Source organism: Lepidochelys kempii, chromosome 2 (genome assembly GCF_965140265.1).
Source record: "Lepidochelys kempii isolate rLepKem1 chromosome 2, rLepKem1.hap2, whole genome shotgun sequence".
NCBI lineage: Eukaryota > Metazoa > Chordata > Testudines > Cheloniidae > Lepidochelys > Lepidochelys kempii.
In genome coordinates this window covers 29,682,515-29,705,528 of record NC_133257.1, presented here as the reverse complement: position 1 = coordinate 29,705,528, position 23,014 = coordinate 29,682,515, and the positions used below count along the sequence as shown (strand labels likewise).

The 23,014-nt window shown below is 39.0% G+C and overlaps 1 protein-coding gene across 5 annotated transcripts in view; it reads right to left on the bottom strand.

Annotated features, from left to right (window-relative positions):
- The window catches only part of CSMD3 (CUB and Sushi multiple domains 3), a 1,204,651-nt gene that overhangs the window by 749,482 nt on the left and 432,155 nt on the right, over positions 1–23,014 (bottom strand). Inside the window, exon 7 of one of the 5 annotated variants that reach the window (XM_073330296.1) lies at positions 16,657–16,968. The exons of the other annotated variants lie outside the window; for them this stretch is intronic. Coding sequence (XP_073186397.1) covers positions 16,657–16,968 — 312 coding nt within the window. The remainder of the gene's footprint in view (positions 1–16,656; positions 16,969–23,014) is intronic. 5 annotated transcript variants of the gene reach the window in all.

Sequence of the window (23,014 nt, the reverse complement as noted above, 5' to 3'; positions counted from 1 at the left end):
TATCTGCATAAACATGGTTCTAGAGGCCTACCCATCACCTTCTCCTGGCCTTTTCCCAGCACTAACCTCTTCAAAGCTGACATGGAGCCACCTCACAAATACATAAGAGAGCATGGATATCTCCCTGTGTGGCCATTCTCACCATACATCCACAAACAGTACACTGGGAGTATTCGACAATGTAGGGCCTCATTTATAACAATGAATTTCAATCTCAGGTTTTGGGGAAAATATACCCTTCTTTGTTTCCTTGCAAATTATCAAACACAAGGGAGAAAGTAGCATTGCAAATGTTTGGGGTTTCCCCCCCCTTTCTTTAGCACCAGGACACAGTATCTACTCTTTATGCAGTAACTACATGGTTTCTCTCTGAGATTACATTTGAACAAATGAAGGAGTGTTTGCGGGAGGGAAATAGGGTAGAGTTTGAGAGGTTTAATGCAAAATTTAAAATGGTTATTAGAGTTTCTTGCCTGCACACTTTGTTCAACTCCTGCAGGGATTTTCACAAGAGCAGGCATCAGCATGCTAAGGTCTTTGCATGCTATTGGGAAGATAAGCCACACAGAACTCCTGCAGATATTTGTATCCTGAACTAGACAGTAATTTCATTTTGATTTTGAAAGGGACTTTTTTTTTTTACTTACAAAAAGAATATTTTCCTGTGTCCCCCCTAACAAGAGCAACCAGACTGTGAACCAGAAATTATAAAACATATTGGGCTTGAATATACACATACACTAAAATATATTCTAAGCTGGTTTACAGAACACACACACATACACACACACACACACACACACACAAATATATACTAAATATACCCCAAATCACTTTGCAAACTATCTAGAAACTATAGTGGAGGCAGGGATCTGATTATAAACCAGTGTGTTACCACAAAAACAGTGATTATAAATCAGTGTGATTATAAACCAGCATATTACCACAGAAACATCTTTAGCAACCAATCCTGTGAGATGTTGAGCACCTCACCTTGCCAGAGGCACACAGTATCTCACAGGATCAGGTCTTTAAACATAATTGACCCAATTCTTGGTTGTCCAGTGTCACGTTATGCTAGCGGAACTGGGACATGGGGAATAGCCTTAGTTGGTATATACCAGTGAAATACATCTTGACCCCCCCTTCACTCCAACAGGGCATACAGGAGTGAGGAAGACAGGGTGTCACCAAAACACACCACACTCCAGCAAGTATCAGAATTTAGCCATTATCTTGTTATATTGTGAGTAAGTGTTGACCAGGAACTTAATACATTAAAAAATAATCTATAGCCTTTTCTATGGCACGCATAATCTTTCTATCTGAAATCCTGACAAACATAAATGTATTTATCCTCACAATGGCGTTTGGTCATACCCAAGTTGTCTGAGCACCCAATGCCTTGAGCTGCTCATAGTCTGGGAGATGAGTGCCCAAACAACATTTTCCAAAGTTCCCAGGAAGTGGGGTGATTTTCTGAAGGGCATGGAAGCTGAGGTTGCTCACCGCAAAGAAGACGGAGAAGGGCATGTGGTCTCAAGAACAACTGGTTGGGTTGGGTATAGTAGAAGGAGCTTGCCCACATAACTCCCATTTACATTAATGAGAAATGCATACTGAGATCATGGACCTATTATTGTATTCCCCTCCTTTCAAGTATAATATTCAAGCAACTCATCTCATGCAGAAATGTCAATATGGTCAAAGTGTTTGCATAAAATCCTTCAGTCAACAAATTACCCCCAAACTGTGCTCTTATGTACCTTGTTCCATTTCAAAGTATTTTTAGACCAAGTTATAAACCCATAAGCTTTCTCATTTAAAGGTCGACAAGTGCTTAAATACAGCATCACCAGGCTACCCAATTATCCTTCCCGCTTCAAATCCTATTATTAGATTACTGTTTCTAAGAAATTAAAATGCACATTTTCTTAATTAAAGGGTTCATACAGAGCTTACTATACTATAAAACATGAACCTCATATGTCAAGTTTATTTTGTATGCTCCTTACCTCAAGCTGATTTTCACAAATTAACTTTCATGCTACTAAGCCAAAGCACCTAAAAGGTGAAATCTCCCCACTTCCTGAACTGAGTAATTTTGGCTGGATGGGGGAACGGGAGAAGAGTCCCATGGCTATTGCCAGACAAAGCTACCACTTCAAAAAACTCCACTAGCTATTTACAGATAAGGAATGAACGAAAGGAAAAGTGACATGTCCAAGGCCACAGGAGTCAGTGTCAATGCCAGTATTTTAAGCTAAATGTTCCAGTCTCCCAGTCAAGATTATGACTTGTATAGTATTTATATAAACAAATACCAAATACAGACAGCTGTGATCCCAATACAATGCGTTTTGTAGGTATTCAGGTCTAATGGCCCTATTAACTACTAAATAGTAGTGTCACTACTAAGTACAAGATATGAACAGAGTGTTAACTACTTATGGCAAACATCCTGTTCAAACCTTGTATTTAGTAGTGATACTTTGAATTAGTTTTCCAGACCTGAAGAAGAGCTCTGTGTAATCTCAAAAGCTTGTCTGTCTCATCAACAGAAGTTGGTTCAATAAAAGATATTACTTCTCCCACCCTGTCTCTCTAGTATTTCATGTGGAATTGTAATTTTTTAATGTAAAATCACAGGAAAAATGACAGAATTATGTTCCTTATTTTAAAATTGTCCTTTGAGTCCATCTACTCTAAAAGGAAAACTGGAATCTGTCAAGTTTCACAGCAACCTTGACTTTGCAGGTTTGGGCACAATAATCGAATGGAGTCCAAATTTACTATAAATGTAGCTTACCACAGCTTTTAAAAAAAATGGACATAGATAAATGTTGACTTCATTGAGATGGTGAAGTCAAAAGGAGTTATACATTTCTAAACGAGGGGAGAGTTTGCTCCTACAATACTGTAGTAGTAGGAATATTCAAATAAAGGCAGAGAGACTATAATTCTCTAAAAAATCATGACAAGTGTTTGGGCATGGTTCTCTGTTGCCCTGCACCATGTGTATTTACACCAGTGCAAAGTGAGTGCAGGATGCTACCAGATTAGGATAATGCCCATTTACACTCGCTTTCCCCTGGTGTAAATGACTATGCAAGGTGCAAGGCAATGGAGATACAGGCCGCTTGTTTCCCTGAGGATGGATACAGGCAGAACCCAAAACACTTTTACTTTCATGTTCCATTCCCCTCAAGCCTCTCTCAAGTCATACCCACCTGCAACCCAGACAGTGGAGAAGGAAGAATGCATCAGAAGATTAAATTTTAAAAACAAATCCTTAAATGATGTATTGTAAATACATAATACTAAACTCCTGAGAAGGGTGGGGTACACTGTTTATTTTAAAAGAAAAGGAGTACTTGCGGCACCTTAGAGACTAACAAATTTATTTGAGCATAAGCTTTTGTGAGCTACAGCTCACTTCATCGAGAGCTTATGCTCAAATAAATTTGTTAGTCTCTAAGGTGCCGCAAGTACTCCTTTTCTTTTTGCGAACACAGACTAACACGCTGCTACTCTGAAACCTGTTTACTTTAACGAATTTGTAAGTGATTAGCATCCCTGAGGAAAAAAACAAATGCCTACCAGAGTTACAGGTGCTACGCCACAGGTTAGGCCATGGAACAAATGCTGGGAGATAAATGGGAGGTCCTGTACCACCTCACTAGCTCTGTGCCCATGGCAAACCACCTATTTCTAGCACCACGGCCTCATTGAAATCCAGCTACCATGAACTCCTGCTAGACATGCTTGCCTAGGGACACCCTTTAGGGAGATCTCTGCTGCAGAGGAGGCTGTATGCAGACCAAGTTTGAGGCTGTAATTATCTTCTTCTTAGGAATCATCATAAGTTTGAAGGGGAAGCAATGTTCATGACCCTCCACCCTCATTCTCAGCTCATCAACTGCTCTCCCAGCTTGTTTGCTTCATGTCCTCTTTTTCCAAGCAATTCCCAGGACCAACTGAGAGGCCACCATGGAAGAAAGGGAATATAAAGGATGCTATCATAGAGGCAGCTTTGATCCCTTTTTATGATGATCTAGGGGCATGATCTTCCACTCCAAATATATTTTCTCATTACATCAAGATTTTGAAGTAACACCAGTACGGGAGGTGGTGTCATGATTCCTAAAGAGGAAAGGGAGAAGGAGTCTAACATACATAGAAACTCTACCATAATAACCCACTAATTGCTGAAGGATTTTGAGAGAGTTCTAAGGAGATAAGAGTATGGGAACCACTTAGGCCCACTCACAGTGGCTCAGTCAGCTAATAGATTTTTGGAGGCTGCCATAGAACAACTAGCTCTAACCCTAATGGCTGTGAAAATATCATGACTGTGAGCCACACATAAATTGATGCAGCAATGTCTGCCTGAGTTGTTTTACAGCCTGAAAAAAAATCAGTAGGAGATGTGAATTATTGTCACTATTCTTTGCAAAGGGATGATAACTCTCAGATTCATAGGACCCAAGGCCAGAAGGGACCATGGTGGTCACCTTGTCTGACCTCCATTTTAACACAGGGCTTAGAACTCTCCCAACAATATTCCTAGAGCATATCTTTTAAAACATCCAATCTTGATTTAAAAATGGTCAGTAATGGAGAATGCATCATGACCCTTGGTATATTGTTTCAATGGTTAATTACTCTCACTGTTAAATAATCATCAGCCTTCAGAGTTTAAGTCCCAATAGTTGACTATTTTGCTGCTCAACAACACCTGCCATTAAGAAAAGGGACAATCAGACTATGAAGAGGAGTGCAATCTACTCTTAGGATATGGCTACGCTGCAATTAAACACCTGTGGCTCGCCCCTGTCAGCTGACGGGGATTGGGCTATAGATCTGTTTAACTGAGGTGTAGATGTTTGTAGTAAGGCTGGAGCCCATGGTCTGGGACCCTGCAGGTGTTTAACTGCAGCGTAGATATACCCTTACGGCCATTACATTTTGGTGTTTGAAATGGACTGGATTTAGGTTGTGCATAAAGCTTGGGAGAGTACTCTTTCTTGCCCCTCCCCCCACACTTGTGACTCCTGTTCTTCATTTAGGCAAATGCCCCATGTGGGAAATTGCCTAATTCATGACAGAGTAAAGAAGATTTCTGCCTAAAGCAACTCCTTCTGCTTATTCAAAGTTAGATTCCATAAATGAATATGTCTGTGCTTTTCCCACTGATCATATGATGGCATACAAATAAATTTATATATATAAAAAATTTACACCCTTTTCATTACCTCTGTGTGAAAAACAACATATAGTTATCCAAATCAAGGTGCCATCCACTAACGTAATTATGCTGAATAGATAGAATGCCTTATAATTTTGCTGACTAGAGGCTACTTTATAATTTTTTCCCCCCTTAGGCAAACAGTTTTATTTATAATGGAATAAAATGCAAATGAGAATGGATGTAAACTTCCTTCCATAAAGTGAAATGCTCTGATAACTCAATGTACGTTATTTTATGCTTCAATGAAGCAAAACGTAAAGATGTAAGTCTATACGCAACATGTGTTACATTTAAATGTTAAAATGTAACTTATTTTGTCTTCTGTTTTTAATATAATGCAGATATTTTAATTGAGCAGTTTTTAAGCATATATACTCTCATATCGCAAGACTAAAGCTAACTATGAAAACTTTCAGAGAATAAGTCTGAATGACATGGCATATGCTATATGTGATTTTATATGCAATTTTAAATGTCTTTTTTGGCTTTTTATTTGAGTTAAATGTACACTAAATGAGTCACTTCAAAAGAAAAAAACAAAACACTTTGTTCTCTATCCTCTGTTGAAAAATGTGACCTATATGGAGCAGAATTGGAACTGTAATGAATATCACTCTCCTGTAGTTGTCAACAAAACAGTATATTATGAACATTCCCACTTTCTACCTCTTCAAGCAAAAAAAAAAAGAAAAAAGCTGTTGATGTGTACATAGTTTACTGCCTCAGGTGGAAGTCATAACTAATATACAGAACAGATTTATGATAGAGATTAATATGATTATAAAATATACAAAAATGATAGATCCAAATCTGTGTCTGAACATACACAATAAAGAATTTCATGTATAGATTTTATATATAGGCACAGTACTGTGCAAAAGGTGATGAAGAAACATATATTGATTATGTGGCATGTTTACAAGATTTTGAACAATTTGAAAGCTTTTACTGGATCTACTGATATTCTCCATCACAGGTGCATGAAATCTCTCTCCAAATGGGAAAAACTTTTAAAATGAAGGAAACAGAGAATGATTAAGATGCCTTTGTGTTTATGTGTTTTTTCTATAAGATATAGTTAAATTAATGGTAAATTATTATTCACTGATTATAATTATATATTATAATAAAATATTTGAGTTACAACAAAATCCTATGGTAAAGAAAATAGAATATGTATTAAAGATGGAAAATAAAGCCATCATATGTCAAAAAAAACACAGCAGCTACAGAAGCAAATATACATAATAAAACACAGAACACTAAAATATATTGTAGAAATTACAGTCAAGAAAATAAATATACTATAAGGAACCAGTATGCAGAATACAGTCAACAGTGCTGTATACAATAATAATTTGATTTAAAAAATAACCACAATTCATATTTGAAAAAGGCAGTCACCAAGGCTGCCTAACAGCAGTTGACATAACATTCCCACAATGAATGTGGGGGGAAACCAACACAAGCTTCTCTATCAGCATATTTATCTATCTCTAATAATGTGTCATTGCAAGTAATTAAATATGCAGTCTAAAGCAGTGGACACTTTTACTATTACTTAGAAAAGAACTCTCAAGAAATATATGTGATGCTGGCAGAGCAGCTGCCAGCTCATGCCCAGGCCCCTAGGCCTCAGCTGAACACTGATAAATACACAGCTAAAACCCATCTGCCTCACTCATGTGTTAGTGTTGTAAAAATAGTATTAGAGTAATAAAAATGTTTTTCAGAGTAACAGCCGTGTTAGTCTGTCTTCGCAAAAAGAAAAGGAGTACTTGTGGCACCTTAGAGACTAACCAATTTATTTGAGCGGTGAGCTGTAGCTCACAAAAGCTCATGCTCAAATAAATTGGTTAGTCTCTAAGGTGCCACAAGTACTCCTTTTCTTTTTTAAAAATGTTTTTAGACTTCACAAAATGCTTGTGGGATGCTGCATGTATTAATCTCACCTATAACATCGGTGCCTACATAAAAGGTGATATTAAGTGCTTGCATTGCAATTCTCTGTAATTGTGTAAGTCATGAAACAGGAAAGAAGCATTAATTAATGTAAAATGCTGGCTTCTTACAGATGGTATTAGGTCCTGCCCACAAAGAAAGTCCAATTGAAACTAAATAAACCATTGTGGAACATCAAAGAGCACTTTGTTAATTGCATTCCTCCCCCACCCTGGTGAAGTGGAGATGTGCATGTGAACTCATCCCATCAGCTTGAACTCTAGGGTGAAGGGAATAAAAATCCCTGAAAAGAAAAAACTGTACCTCTGTGCTATTTGGACTTTGGGAGGGCAAGGTTTCTATGCTGCTTAGCCTGGGTTAGCCCTGAAGGACATATGGAGCTTCCATATTACAGCAGTTTCTATCATCTTTTGGAACCTACAACTGTAACTCATTTGTGTGTGTATGTTACCTGCTATAACCTTGTAAATAACTATGATTTTTTTCTTCTTAGTTAATAATTCTTTAGATAGTTTATTATAGGACTGGCTATAGGTGATGTCTTTGGTGTAAGATCTAAAGTGCAACTGACTTGGGGTAAGTGTCCGGTCCTTTTGGATTGGGAGTAACCTGAATATTCATGTCATTATTGGTGTCAGGGACCAACTATCACAAAGGAAATCTTAGTTGGGTGGCAGGTCAGATCAAAGTACCCCAGGGGACGGTCTGCAACTTCATGTTAAGGCTGTTACAGTGCCTGCAGAGTTTTTACTTGATAATTGGCTGGTGAAATCAAAGTACAAAACTCACAACCAATTTGGGTCGATGCCCTGCTTCTTAACAGTCTGCTCTGAGGTTGGTACTCACACTCTTGAGCCACTACAGGACATCTTCATAATATGTAATCATTAAAGAATGTTTAGAACAAAACACCACCACCCTCTAATGCTATTCCGAAAAGTAATCATTACGTGCCATAGCATTATGCTGGGACCACGACAACTGTCAGAAACATATACAATGAAGATTCTAGAAGCTGTTCTGGGCTGGTCAGCTGTTCACTCTATATGGCTGCTTCTGTTTGGTCTCAAAGTCAATGAGACTTCTGAAGTAAGGATTTTTCATAAAGCATATGAGTATATAAGGTTGGACTGTACTTCCACTCCAACTACCCAAATTTGTCTGCTAGGTGGACTGAATATCTGATTTCAGAGTAGCAGCTGTGTTAGTCTGTATCCGCAAAAAGAACAGGAGTACTTGTGAACTACCCAAATGGCTTAGTTCCCTTCGTTTCTTTGACTGATGAGGTCAGCAAAGGATAGCTTCTGCAATTCTTGAGATTGTGGGTAACAGGGACCTGTTTAATGACTTTAGATAGCATCATTTATAATGTATGATCATGTGATTTTGGCATAGTGATCCCTCTTAAAACTTGCCAATTGGCTTAGATATCTAAATAACTTTACCTTAGTATTTGAAGGTACTCAAGGAATTCCCCAAAAGAATGCAGAGGAAGTGCAAAAGTTTTTTGCAATTAAGGACAAATACAACACACATTAACTTGAAGGGGGAAGGATGGGCCAGGAGTTAGGGCATTTTGGACACCTAGGTTCAATTCCTTGCTCTACTGCAGATTTCCTCTGTGACCTTAGGCAGTTATTTAGTCTTTCTGTGCTTCAGTTCCCCCTCTGTAAAATGGAGACAAAAAACACTGCCCTACCTCAGAGGGCTGCTATGAAGATAAGTGCATTAAAAAGATTGTGAGGTGTTTAGATAATATGGTGAGAGGGGTCACATAATTATCTTAACATAATGGTTTGTAAAATATGTATTGATGACAGTGTGGTAGCCCTGAAAATATCCAATATTGAGACATCACTTAGAAATGCTATTGATGTAGCACTCTCCTAGAAAGGGCTCCCACCCATAGAGGAGCCATAGCCGAAGCTGTATCGTATGCAGTCTTGATTTAGGAGAATGCTTGTGAGGAGAGAACCTGTCCCTTTGTATGGTCTGCGTACATCACAAACAGATGAGGGGAGTCCCCAAAAAGTTCACTTCTGTCCAGAAAAAAGGCTAGACATTGTATGTCAGACTATGTGTGAAGATGCTGCTCCTCCAGGAATGAATGTGGCTTAGGAAAAAATACAGGCAAATATACTGCCTGGTTTAAGAGAAACTGAAAGACCATTTTAAACGCAAATTTTGGGTTTGGACCCAACATCACATTGTCTTCGGAGAATGGCACATAAGGAAATTGCATCAAATTGCATCAAAGCCTGCAATTCACACACTCTTCTTGCAGATGTTATCACCACAAGAAATGCAGTTTTCTGACATGAGAGAAAATGGACAGAATGCCAGATGCTCAAGCAGAGTCCAATCAGGGCCTCCAAGATGGTTTTAAGGTTCCACAAGGGAACTGGTTCCTGTACTGGCGGATGGATATGAAGAATTCCTTTCAAGAATCTAGCCACCATGCTACTGGGAAACACTGATCTTCCATGAATGGGTGGATGAAAGGGTGAGATCACTGCTAGATGCACCCACAATGATCTAAGTGACCACTGAAGGTGCAGCAAATACTTCAACATGTCTTGGATACTGGCCAATGTTGGCTCAACTCTTTGGGCCAATGACCACAGTGAAAAATGCTTCCATCTTGCTGAATAGGCCATCCTGACCGAGGATTTTCAACTTCCGAGTAGGATCGGTTGAACAGCCGCCAAACATCGCTGTTCCTTCTCATTTAACCATGGAGTAGCCACGCAGTGAGATACTGGGAGCTGCGTGTGGGATGCAAAGTGTGGCCGTGATTCTGTGAGAGCAGGTTGGGATGGAGATCAAGGGATATTGGAGGCTTAATTGACAGTGTGAGAAGATAACCAACACTGCCTCATGCCAGAGCAATGAGGAGCCTGGCCCAATTTACTTTCAGCTTGAGGATGTCTGTGGAATGATTGGGATTGGAAGAAAAGCATATAAAAGGGCCGATTGCCAACTGAGATGGAAGGATTCAGTCAGGGAGCCTGGACTGATGCCCCCTTAGGAGGAGAAGAAACAGCATTTCCTGTTGTTTCTTGTTGCAAACACGTCGATAATCAGAATGCACCAAATTGCAAAGGTGACTTGCAGGACACTTGCCTGCAGGAACCACTTGTGTCTCAGGGAAAAATGCCTGCTGAGATGGTATGCTAGATGATTCTGGGACCCAGGCAAATGACCAGGCAGTGGGGTGATACTCTCCTTGTTGCATAACTGCCACAACCTGATTGCCTCTTGACAGAGCACCCTGGGTGTGCCCCTCCCCCCCACCCCCCGCCTGTTCATATAATACATTGCGGTGGTATTGTCAATAAGTATGTGAACCCTGAGCCCTTGATGTGGTTCACAAAGGTGTGACAAACATTGTAGATGGCCCAAAGCTCCAGCACATTAATATGCAGCGAGGCCTCCTGCTTCAACCACACACCCTGAACCTTCAGCAACCCCAAATGTGCTCCTCAGCTGATCAGGGAGGCATCAGTGACAACAGATCTTATTGGTAGGGGTTGGATAAAGGGAACACCTTGACATACAGTTTCCAGAAGGGTCTACCAATGCAAAGAGTCCAGGCCAAGTGGAGGGAGATGGACCAATCTGTCCAAGGGGTGAAGAGTCGGATCATACACTGTCCTGAGACATATTTGAACAGGAAAAGAAGCAATCTCACAAACTGGACCACCTGCGTGCAAGTGCACATGTGGCACAAGAGCCTCAGGAACATGCAAACTGTCATGGAAGGCTGAGACAGCAGACTAAAACAAAGGTGGTGAATCGCCTGAAAACGGTTGGTCAGCAAAATGCTCTCAAACTTGTAGAGTCTATGAGGTCCTCAGCGAACTCAATTTTCTGAGTGGGAACCAAAGTTGACTTTCTGGTGTTTAGGATGACACCCTGACAGTGGAGTAAGCAGAGTGTAGCATGTACATGAGAAAGAACTTTCTCTCTGAACTTGGGCCTCAGGAGCCAGTCATCCAGACACAGAAAAATATAAATTTCTTTCTTCTTGAGATATGCCATCCCCACAACCATATACTTGGTAAAAACCCTGAAGGCAGAATGACGAAGTGGAAGGACCATGTTCTGAAAGTGGAGCTCTGCCATAACAAACCAGAGGTATTTTCAATGGCTTGGCAAAATTGCCACATGGAAATAGGTGTTCTGGAGGTCCAGTGCATGAAACCAGTCATTCTGAGATAATGTAGGGAAGATCATTACCGGGTGACCGTTCGGAACCTCATGTAGCAGATATATTTGTTGAAGTTGCAAAGGTCAAGAATGAGTCTTACCCTTCCTTTGGATTTGGAAACCGGAAAGTACTAGGACTAAAACCCTTTACCCCAGTACTTTAGTGGAACTTCCTCCACCACTCCCGAAACCAGCAGAGATTGGACCTGCTTCAGGAGCAGTATCTTCTGGGAGGGGTCCCTGAAGAGGGACTGGAAGAGAGGAGTGGAGAGGAACTGGACAACATAGCCCAATCTGACGGCGCTTAGGATTCAGCTGTCAGTTGTTACTGAGCCCCCAACATTGAAAAGTGAGCCAGCCTGTCCCCGAACAGAGGTGGGGTAAAGGGAGTGATGACTGGACCACTGCTTTGGACAAAAGGAGTCAAAATGGGTGTTTGGGGAGCTTCAGGCAAGGGCATGTCACCTGACCAAACCCAAGACCCGAATGCCTCCTCCTCTGGGACATATGCATCTTCTTGGGGTAGTCCTGCTGTCTCTGGGGAGGAAAAGGATGCCCAAAGATGTGTTGCAGATGATTTGCTGTAAACATGTAGTTCAACTTTTAACCTTCCAAAACAGAACGTTCACTACTTTATTTCTACTGTATATATTTTTAACACTCTGACAGGGATTATTCATCATTATTCTCCATTGTTTAATGAAAATGATTTCAAATTAACCTTATGCCTTTATCTGTGAACAAAGAAAGGACAGCTTTTATGAATTGCTCACACTGTGGCAAAACTCCCATTGACTTCAGTAGGAACCAGGATTTTATCTTAAGGCCTCTTGACACTGCTCTGGCAGTAAATAGTGTCCTTAAAATGGTTGTAAACATAATTTATGCCCACAATACAATGGTGGTGTAAAGTGGCATTAGTGTAAATGAGCATCAGGTCCCATAATGTTCATCACTGATAAAATGCTCTCCATGGTATGCTCCCTTCATCCTGGCTCACTAAGTCTCTACTATCTTCTCATTCAAATCCCCCCTGAAAGCTCTCATTTCTGGGGCATGACATAAAAGAAACAGTTAACTCTTCCCCATCCCTCAAAAGACACAAGAACTGAAGCATCAACATGTGCACATGACAAAAATTATGTTGTTGTGACAGTGTCCGATTCACATAAAATAAGAGCCATGTATTTTTTTCAAGTTTAAATTAGTGGTCATGTACTGTGGCCCCAAACTTGTTCCCTGCTAAATAAATTATAATACTCCATTGTTGTCAGTGGTACTGGGTCCATATCTAACTCTGTGTCCAAAATCAGTATTCTATTTTAGAAAATGCTGATAGACCAGGAAAGTATCCACTAAAAAACAAGGATTCAAAATCACCCTTCACTGCTCCCTGTGTGTAAGAGCAGCATCAGTGTAGAAATGATGAAGACTATGTATAAAAATTAAGGAAGAGGTTTAATGGCTGAGAGACCCCAAGAAATGTACCGGATATTGAAAATTCACACAAAGAACATACAATCAATGAATTTTCTCTAAACACAACAGAAACTACTGCACTAGGAGTATGTGTCAGGTCTATTACACAACAGCTACTGGAGCCCACAATACAAAAAAGAGATGCATCATCATCGGTTGACATGAATCACAGCAACAGCCAGTAATACTAAAGCTACCAGCGCACTCTGAGCTTTGTGTTCATTGGTCAGTTGGACAGCAGAAAAAGACTAGCAGTGATAAAGTATCTTTTACATATGTGATTAATTTATTGATGTCCAGCCTCCCAGGATGTAATTGCTTTAAAAGACAAAGAACTGAAGGAAATGGGTGGTTTACTTTCTCCCTGATTTCTTTCATGCCTGAGGAAAATAGATCAGTTCACATATTTACTGTTTTATGCTTAAGATCTAATTAGCACAAGACATTTGTTGTTTCAAGATATGTACAAGCTGAATGAGGACAGCTTATTCATGGCAAGAGTTTTTATTCTTGTTTTGTGGGAAGGGAGATAGATAAACTTTTCTGAGCCTGAGTCCATGGTTAAAAAAAACAAACAACCTGCTACAGTTTTAGGCCCTGATCCTGCAAGGCTGCACAAGAGCAACACGATTGAAGCCCAGGGAAGGGATAGGGCACTTATTATCTATCTATAATAAATTATCAATGTCACCCCAAAGGCAAACACAACACACTGAAAAGGTCCTGCTCCCACTGAAATCAATGGGAAAATTATCATAGACTTCAGTGGTGAAGGATTTGTTTCATATGTAAATCTTTGAATACTGAGAGTTGTATTAAGACCATATTAAAGTGCTAGTAATGATATAAAACGGGGAAAGGGACAAATGAGTCAGTTATAACTGGTCATCAACTGTCAGGAAAATGTTCTTCTTGTCCATCATTATTGCTTAAACAGCAGATGGCCACAATCCCAATATTAATAGTAGGCTAGACTTTGGGAAATGTATATAGGCTAGCCATAGGGAAAAGTGTATAGCTGTGCATAATCATAGGTTAAAATGAAACATTCTGAGAGACAATATGCTTTGCCTTCCTAAGAATGGATCATATTTTACTGATAGATTTTGTGGCTTTGGGAACATAATTCTTAACTTTTGGAGTTAGAGCCAAGAATTCAGAAAACATTACCATATACGAAGAGGAACTGACATTATTTGGTGTCTGTCAGACAATAATGTGGTATCAAAGGAGAGCCACACAGTTTGGTTTGCTTATAGACTTTAAAGAATTTCATAGGAATATAGGATTTCTCATGCAGGGCCAGACCAGTAGTCCACCAAATCGAATAGCCCATCTCTGTCAGTGGCCAATATCAGATATCTGAGTGGAAGGTACAGGAAACCCCATGGGGAACAATTATGGAACAGCCTGCCCATAAGAGAAGTTTCTTCCTAACCGCATCAGCTACTAGTTGACTTATGACCTGCAGTAAGATGGTTTATATCCTTGTTTTCTCTAGAAGAACTTGCATAGAACTTTGAGATGAGCTGAACCGCCCTGAAGAAAATTGCAGGTTACCTAATTATGACAAATTTTATGTGCCTACCATATTACATATGCTTTTGACCATAAACCAAAAATGGCATGTGTACACTATATATGTACAGTTACTATCATTAAGAGCATAAACATGTACAGTACAATTTTGGTATGATAAAGTAAAATCATGTTAAAAGACTGTGGGAAGTAAAATGTCAAATGGCAACTTCATGGATGTTAAGATAATACACCACAAGTGCATATTAAATGTGTTGCACTAATGTACTGGATTCAGTAAAATAAAGACATTTTCACACTTGTCAAGAAGGTGATGAGGGGTGAACCTCAAAGTTCAGAGGTTTAAGTTTGTTTCAGATACTATAAAACAATATTTATAAATACATATATTATATTTCTTTCAACTCATTTAGCAAACCATACAAATATTACAAGCTATGCCCCCAATCCTGCATAGAGAAACACTTGGACAGGCTTCTGAAGTATTTAGAGCCCACAATTAAATCATCATCATGTAGGCACAAGTACTCTGCAAAGATAACTTCCTCTATTATAAAACTATAACAGCTGACATAGAAAAAGGCAGCCTTTAAAGAAAACACAGTAGGAAACTGCCTATCTGAACTTCTGTGCACATAAAACTAGATTTGGGCTGGGCTCTGTGAAGTAGCTTTCTAGAGCAGAGACTATCTTCATCTGTTTGTTACTATTTTAATATAAATATTTAATAAATAATAATATCTCAGAGTTTCAGTTGCTTTCTCATCTTTTTCTAACACAGTTTGTTCATTCCTAACAGAAGATTTTATATTTTAATATAATAATACAACATGATGTTTTAGATTCTCCTTAAGATGTACTGGCTGAAAGGACAGTTCAGAGAAGGAAAGACAGTAGGAAAGCAGCAGAAAGGAAAATGTATCTTGTTGACAAGATCACATACTGTAGATAGAAGGGACAGCATATGTATGATTGCACCATCATTTCAAAATTATTATGCTCAATGAGTGCTACAATAAGTGTTTCTATACATTATTATAATGGCCTGGAACAGCCTTTTTTTTATTTGATGAAGCGTGACCCTTCCCCCGACTTTCTTTTTTGACGAAAGATATTTTCAAGGACATTTTCATATGGCTATTTTGGTCCAAATTCCATACGTTTACACTAGTTTACACCAAATTCCATACGTTTATTATATTAAAATACCACAGATTTACACCAATGCGAAACAAGAGTGTAATGTGGCTCTCTATATTTAATGATTAAATTTATTTTATCATTTCATGTGAACAGTATATCCAATGCTCACACTCTAGTATTTCAAATTCTCTGATTCAGAGTGCAGAATGTTTTCAGATACTATAGGGCTAACCTGGTACAAACAAGTTAGAGCTCCATAGAAGCAAATGGAACTACACCAAAATATATCAAGTGAGTATCTGACCCTGTGTGTTTGTGAAACGATTATTTCAGGCGTCAGTTACCTTTTAGCTAAAATAGACTGTTTTGTTTACATTCCAAAAATCCCTCACTATTACTGCTTCTCTTTATGGACTAAGTCATTTGGATACAGGAGGATGTAAATTTTAAGCTATTTGACATTGAATTCCCCTTTTGCCCACTCTGCTTCATTCATTAACTTTTGTTTGGCAGAGAGACAACATATTTATGTTTTTAAAAAGCCAAACTACAGGTATAGATTCCTTTTTTTTCCCTAGGTCTGGATATCAGCAGATTTTTTTTTGGATACCACAGCTGCTTGTAATGTACCTTTGTTCAATGTCATAGTTGGTCATGCCTAAATAAATATATAGCATTGATGTTTAGTTTAATTTTTTATGTCCCCTTTCTAAACTTTATCTGATCTCACTTATACTAGTGTAAATCAGAAGATCCAATAATATAAATCAGAGTAAGAGTAACTATAATTAGGCCCTACATTTCTCTGTCTCTTTCCCTTTCTATAACTACACCAAATTTTCTCTGTTACTACAGCTGTTTCTTACAGGTTCCTTTTCCATCCCTCTGCCCACTAGTATCCAAACTGCACATATTCCTTTCTTCAGTTTTAATCTGATTGAAAACCTGTCCCTTAGTTTTCACCACTTGACTCAGTTTCACTGTCTGATTCTGTAACTGACCTTTCACCATTTGCTTGTGTGAAATACCTCTGTTTGTAACTAAATGGGCACAAGTAAAATAATATCCAATACCTCGATGAGTAACAACTGCAAGTTCTTTAGTTCTTTCTATCTGCTCAGCATTTCTTGGTCTTCTTCTTGCACTTTGTATGTTTGCTTGATGAAGGGAGAGCATTTCCTTGGAAGTGGTGGGTTCCAGAATTGATTTTCTGAGATTCATAGCTTCTACTCGTGGCTCTTCGGAAAGGCTATGGTTGGTGACAGCAGTAACACTGGATACAGTAACATCAGCAGATGTGCTAGCAACAGTAATAGCACCAGTAGTAGCCGCAATATGCTCCTCTAACTCACCAGTGGAGGCAGTTTTGGTCAAACTGGAAGAACCTGTGGGACACATAGTAGCACTGGATGCTAACTTTTTCTTTTGAATTGTGTTTTTCTGAACAATTTATCAGATTAAATTTCCCTCTGTTTACCACAGTAAAGACAACTGAAATGGAGAGAGAGTCCATAGCACTTTATTTTTAAAAATTGCAAGTAATCAGAACTTATTTGTGTGTCAGTAAACATGATGTACCTGTGCTGACTATTACACACATCATATTTGAATTTAAAATACCATGCAAAAACTAAAGTACAGTACTTCTTGGGTTACCAACCAGCTTGGCAGCAACAGGTCACTCATTGTCACTCTCTGCCAGCACACACCTGAAGACAGCCTACCTAAAACAAAGTATATAACTACATCTATATGGTTGGAGGGCAACTGAACAACGCTAACTATCCAAGCAAAGCTGACACTGGCTGACAGCAGTACAAGACAGCCTATGGACGTGGTGCTAGCTTTCTCATCCTACTCCAACAGCTGTGGTAGTTTGTAAACCTTTCTCAAATGTAGATTAAAAAAACTCTAAGTTCCAGTCTTTCCAGTGTTCCTTGAGTAAGGACATAAAAGACATTTCCCTCCTGACAAGGAAAAGGACAGAAGGGCAGAAGAAGGTAAATGTTCTAATAAAAGAATCATTTGGCATAGCTTTTTACACTTGGTACCATACAGAACCTTTAATCAATGTGATGCACATACTCCTCCGACACCATCGCAGATCCCACCCACAAGATCACATGTGTTATAATACTTAAAAGAAATCAGCCAACCAATAAGTATTTGCTTGAACATCAGTTGAGGAGAGATGATTTAATTAAACAATATTTAAACTATCTGGCAAAGTCAAGTTGTACAATAGCTCAACTATGTAAGTCACATGGACTTATTTTGTTACTCTTGTGCTTTCTCCCCATCCCCTTCCATCCTCTGTTTGTCATTCTCACTTGCCAGATCTTGGCACACATTTGACTGCAAGCCAGGGTTGCCAATTGTGGTCACATGACATATTAATTTTTAATTAAAAATTAATCTTTAATCCCTCCAGACTCCAGGACAATCCTGGAGACTTGGCAACCCTACTGCAAGTGCTTTGAGGCAGGGATAATTACTTATAATATGTTTTACAGCACCTAGCACAAGGGGGGAGGCTATCATTTACTGGAGCTGCTGGGTGAAATTCCAATGCAAATACATAATAATAAATAAAATAATAAATAATAATAATAATAATAATAATAATAATTAAAGCCAGTGTTGTGTGAACTGTGTAGTCCTATACTACAATATTAAGATTTAAAGGAAGTACATTTTTTTAAACAGAGCTTAACCAGTGGTTTGGTACAATAATTGGTTCAGACTCAAAGGCTTCCAGATATCCTTTTCAGCTGATAACATTCCATGTTTCTATATTCACTGTCTAGCTGTGTTCCCACCAGCCAGACTTTGAGTACCTGCCCCCTGTATGCATCTAGGTGTTCTCATAGATACTGCATGAGGAAAGTCATCAGCCTTTTTGTTCAGCTTTAGGGGGAAAAGATTTACACACTACACAACAGAATACGAGAAACAGAATGGAATTTGGCTGCATATAGCACCTTTCATACTCAAGATATATCAAATCTCTTTATAAAGTAATTTAATTTAGTAACTGTGCAGGCAAACGGAGCAGCCATTATGCATTCAACAACTCACACAGTCTCTGACATTAAAATCAGTTTTATTTGCAGAGGGAATTTGTGCAGAAGACTTGGTGTTCTGCTGCTCTTTCTGAAAAATGCCACAGTAACAGGATCCATAAGTTCCATGTGGACAGTAACTAAAATACATGCTAAGCATTATTCTTACTACAGACCAAAGGGACCTTGAGTTGGTATTTGTTCCAAAGTGCAGCCCTTCTGTCATAAATATAAAGGGAAGGGTAAACCCCCTTTAAAATCCCTCCTGGCCAGAGGAAAAATCCTCTCATCTGTAAAGGGTTAAGAAGCTAAAGGTAACCTCGCTGGCACCTGACCAAAATGACCTATAAGGAGACAAGATACTTTCAAAAGCTGGGAGGAGGGAGAGAAACAAAGGGTCTCTGTCTGTTTATATGCTGCTTTTGCCGGGGATAGAACAGGAATGGAGTCTTAGAACTTTTAGTAAGTAATCTAGCTAGGTATGTGTTAGATTATGGTTTCTTTAAATGGCTGAGAAAAGAACTGTGCTGAATAGAATGACTATTTCTGTCTGTGTGTCTTTTTTGTAACTTAAGGTTTTGCCTAGAGGGATTCTCTATGTTTTTAATCTAATTACCCTGTAAGGTATCTACCATCCTGATTTTACAGAGGTGATTCCTTTACTTCTATTTCTATTAAAAGTCTTCTTGTAAGAAAACTGAATGCTTTTTCATTGTTCTCAAATCCAAGGGTTTAGGTCTGTGGTCACCTATGCAAATTGGTGAGGATTTTTACCAAACCTTTCCCAGGAAGTGGGGTGCAAGGGTTGGGAGGATTTTGGGGGAAAGACGTGCCCAAACTACGTTTCCCAGTAAACCCAGTTAGAGTTTGGTGATGGCAGTGGATATTCCAAGGACAAAGGATAAAATTAATTTGTACCTTGGGGAAGTTTTAACCTAAGTTGGTAAAAGTAAGCTTAGGAGGTTTTCATGCAGGTCCCCACATCTGTACCCTAGAGTTCAGAGTAGGGAAGGAATCTTGACACCTTCTAAACAGTGCAGCAGCACTTCCCTTTGAAGTATTGCAAGACCTTGCCAACACTGGGGAAAAACACAGATTTATGTGTTGGACCCAGGATGACTTTTTAGCAAAGAGGGGAAGAAAAACTTTACAAAGTGAACCAGAATGAAACTGATATAAATAAAAATAAGTAACTAGCAATAAAAATTACTATTTATTCCAGAAAAAAAGCAGCAGGCTGAGGCCACAGTTATGAACAATTTTGAAAGATTGCACTAGAAATGTTTTGTGACGCAATAGGACTTAAACTGATTTTGTGGTTAAAACACACAAATTCCTTTTCTCCCTAGAGGGATGGCTTTGAACACAGTAGTGTTGCTTTTGAAACAAAGGGCTCTTTACATGATTAATGATATAACTGATGCCTGAAGCTTCCAAACCATGAACAAATATTATTTACACAAGGGGTTCTCAAAATGGGGGTCGTGACCCCTCAGCGGATCATGTGGTTATTACATGGGGGGGGAGGGGGGTTGTGAGCTGTCAGCCTCCATCCCCAATTCCTGCTTTGCTCCAGCATTTATATTAGTGTTAAATATATAAAAAAGTGTTTCTAAATTATAAGGGGATCACACTCAGAAGCTTGCTGTGTGAAAGGGGGCACCAATATAAAAGTTTGAGGACCACTGATTTACACCATGCTGGCACCTGTGGAGAAAGAGGCAGTCTTTGCTACTACCAATATCTAATTTAAAACCAAATTATATTAAGAGTTTGAGGTATGTGCCAGTTTATTTAATACTAGATGTCTGGTGTTTCAAAAACTGTTACAACTTATTGAACACCCCATCTGAAAACCTTCAGTGAGCAAAATACCACTTATTTAAAGCCACTTACTTAAAGCTCCAATGGTTTGTGCACTGAAAACTGTAGCAATTGGCTACACAAAATTACCTTCAAGTAAAACCTTTGACTTGTTGTTCTGCCACATCAATTTACAACACAAAAATGGACTCATGCAGAAGATCAGCAAAAAAGTAAATGGAGCGTGGTCTGAGTTAATGCAGACAGTGTCAAGACAAAGCCAGAGTTTTGTTTATGCTACCCTAGATAAACAATTTAAGTTACGACAGAATTTATACCACATAAATGGTTCTCTAAGCAGTATTTACTTGCAATCTGTAAAGATACAAAGCTTGGTGTGATAAAATTCCGATATAAAAAATTCCTAGAAGGTGTCTGTACAAATCAGGGCTACCTGCAAACTGCAAAGGTCTATGGGTATAACATAGTCTAGAGGTTGAAATGGAACTTTGTGTCAGACTCTGTCATTACTGAAGTCCAGTGCTCTAGCTGGTTCCAACTAGAGTATTCATATTTCTTTTTGTCTCTTCAGTGGTTCATCTCATAACATCTCAGCATATGTTTCAGTCTTTCCCACACCTTCCCCAGGCATTGACAACCAGATGGTCACCCTACTACTAGTCACAGCCAAAGAGAGCCATTTGGAAAATGGTAAATATTTTTCTTACATTAATCTGATGAAAAAACAACATGTTTTTGAAGTTTTTTTTTTAAATTGATAAAACATTTTCAATTTTAAAAAACAAATTTTCCATTTTTTGACAGAAAATATTAAAATGTTGAATGAAAATGTCAATTTTTTGTTGAAATAAGGATAGATAGACAAATTTCAACCACCTCCACAGCTAATCATTCATCAAACCTTTTTATATAGCGACCAACTTAACCTCATTTATTCTATCACAGTCAAGAGCGAAGAGGGCTCAGCAGCCTGAATAGCAGCCAACCTGTTGTCTGCAGAGGGAGAGAAAGGGAATCCCAAACAGCAGTCCCTGTGCTGGGTGGGTAACAGTGAGTGGGTAATGATGGAAAAAGTGAGCCTGAAGGCTTCAGAAAGGAGCAGCCCCAGCTTCACTGGGCAGGATGAGAAGAAAAGGGTGCTACTGTCTGAAGAGGAGTCACTTCCTCTGAGGAAGGGATGAATCTCATTGGATATACATACTTTAAGTGAATCAACAGAGCATTTATTGAACAAAGATCATTATGAAAAGAGGTATAATTTAGAGCAAAATAGCGGAGAGAGTAAATTATATGATTAAAAGCCAAAGTGCACAAGTTTGTGTAGGGGAAAAACCCCCCTCACAAATCAAACCAAAAAAACCTCTTTCAAAATCCACCCCAAGCATAACTAAGAAAATGGAACAAATTTTTGCAAGTAAGAATAAAAAAAACAATCAACTGGCCTAATAGTAATAAAGTTAGAAGAGAAAAATACCACAGAAGTGCTATTGGCTCCTCACATGAAGAAAGTACGGAGGGAATCGAATAGGATAGACATATTGCAGAATGAAACTTAAATGAGATTGTAACAGGGCAGCTGCCACCTGAGTGCCCCAATTGTGGCCAGAGGTCACTTAGTAGGCACCCTGCCTTAGTTTACCTTTTCCAGTGCTCTTTACATAAACTCCATCAGTCCAGAGTCCTGAAAACATTCCCATTTTGTGTCTAAGTTATTTATATATAATCCATAACAACATTTAGTCATAGGGCTTCTTCCCTTTTCTCAGAAGAGAATCCTCCTCTTAACTTGTCCACTCACCGGCCTTCCTGCCTTTTACTCTCTGCAGCTTGCATCAGCCTTCTAACTCTGTCACAGCTTCCTCTCGTGGTTTCTGTTTCCCTTTGGCTTTTTACAGAGTCCAGCTGCCCTCTACCAGGCCCTACCTAGGCTGTTAATGAGGCACAGATAATCTGGACCATGTAGAAATTACAGAGACCCAGCACACTGTGAATGGGGTGAATGCAAGATGGACTTTGTTTCTTACTTACAGACTCTTACCTCCTTGCACTCTGTCTCCTAGTGGTCTCTCTACATGTTCACCATCACTAACACCACAGCCCAGTTCCCTCTTAAGTGGACCAATCCACACTGTGGCAGAAATATTTGCACAACATTTCCCTTGTGGGAAAGTCCATCACTAAATTCTAGCCCTGGACTGACACGTTATGTAGTACTGTGGGGCATGGGAGACAATGATTCCCGCTTCACGTCATCATGTGCAGATTTGAGGAGATGCCTGAGAGCTAGGACAAGGTAATTGGTGACTTCCTAGGCACAGGTAAAAGCTTAAGTATACACAGTAGAACACATTGGTCAAGTGATGGACTCATGCCTGTGAGAAGCCAAATGCAAAGAAATAATGTATACTTCTTAAAAATTCTCTTTCAGAAAGATGTCTGGCATATTTTAGGGAAAATTCTGTCATGTTTAAAAATGAAATTTGTCATTCATTTGTATTCCAGTAATGGCTGAAGGATTCAACTGAGTTCAGATACAGCTATATAC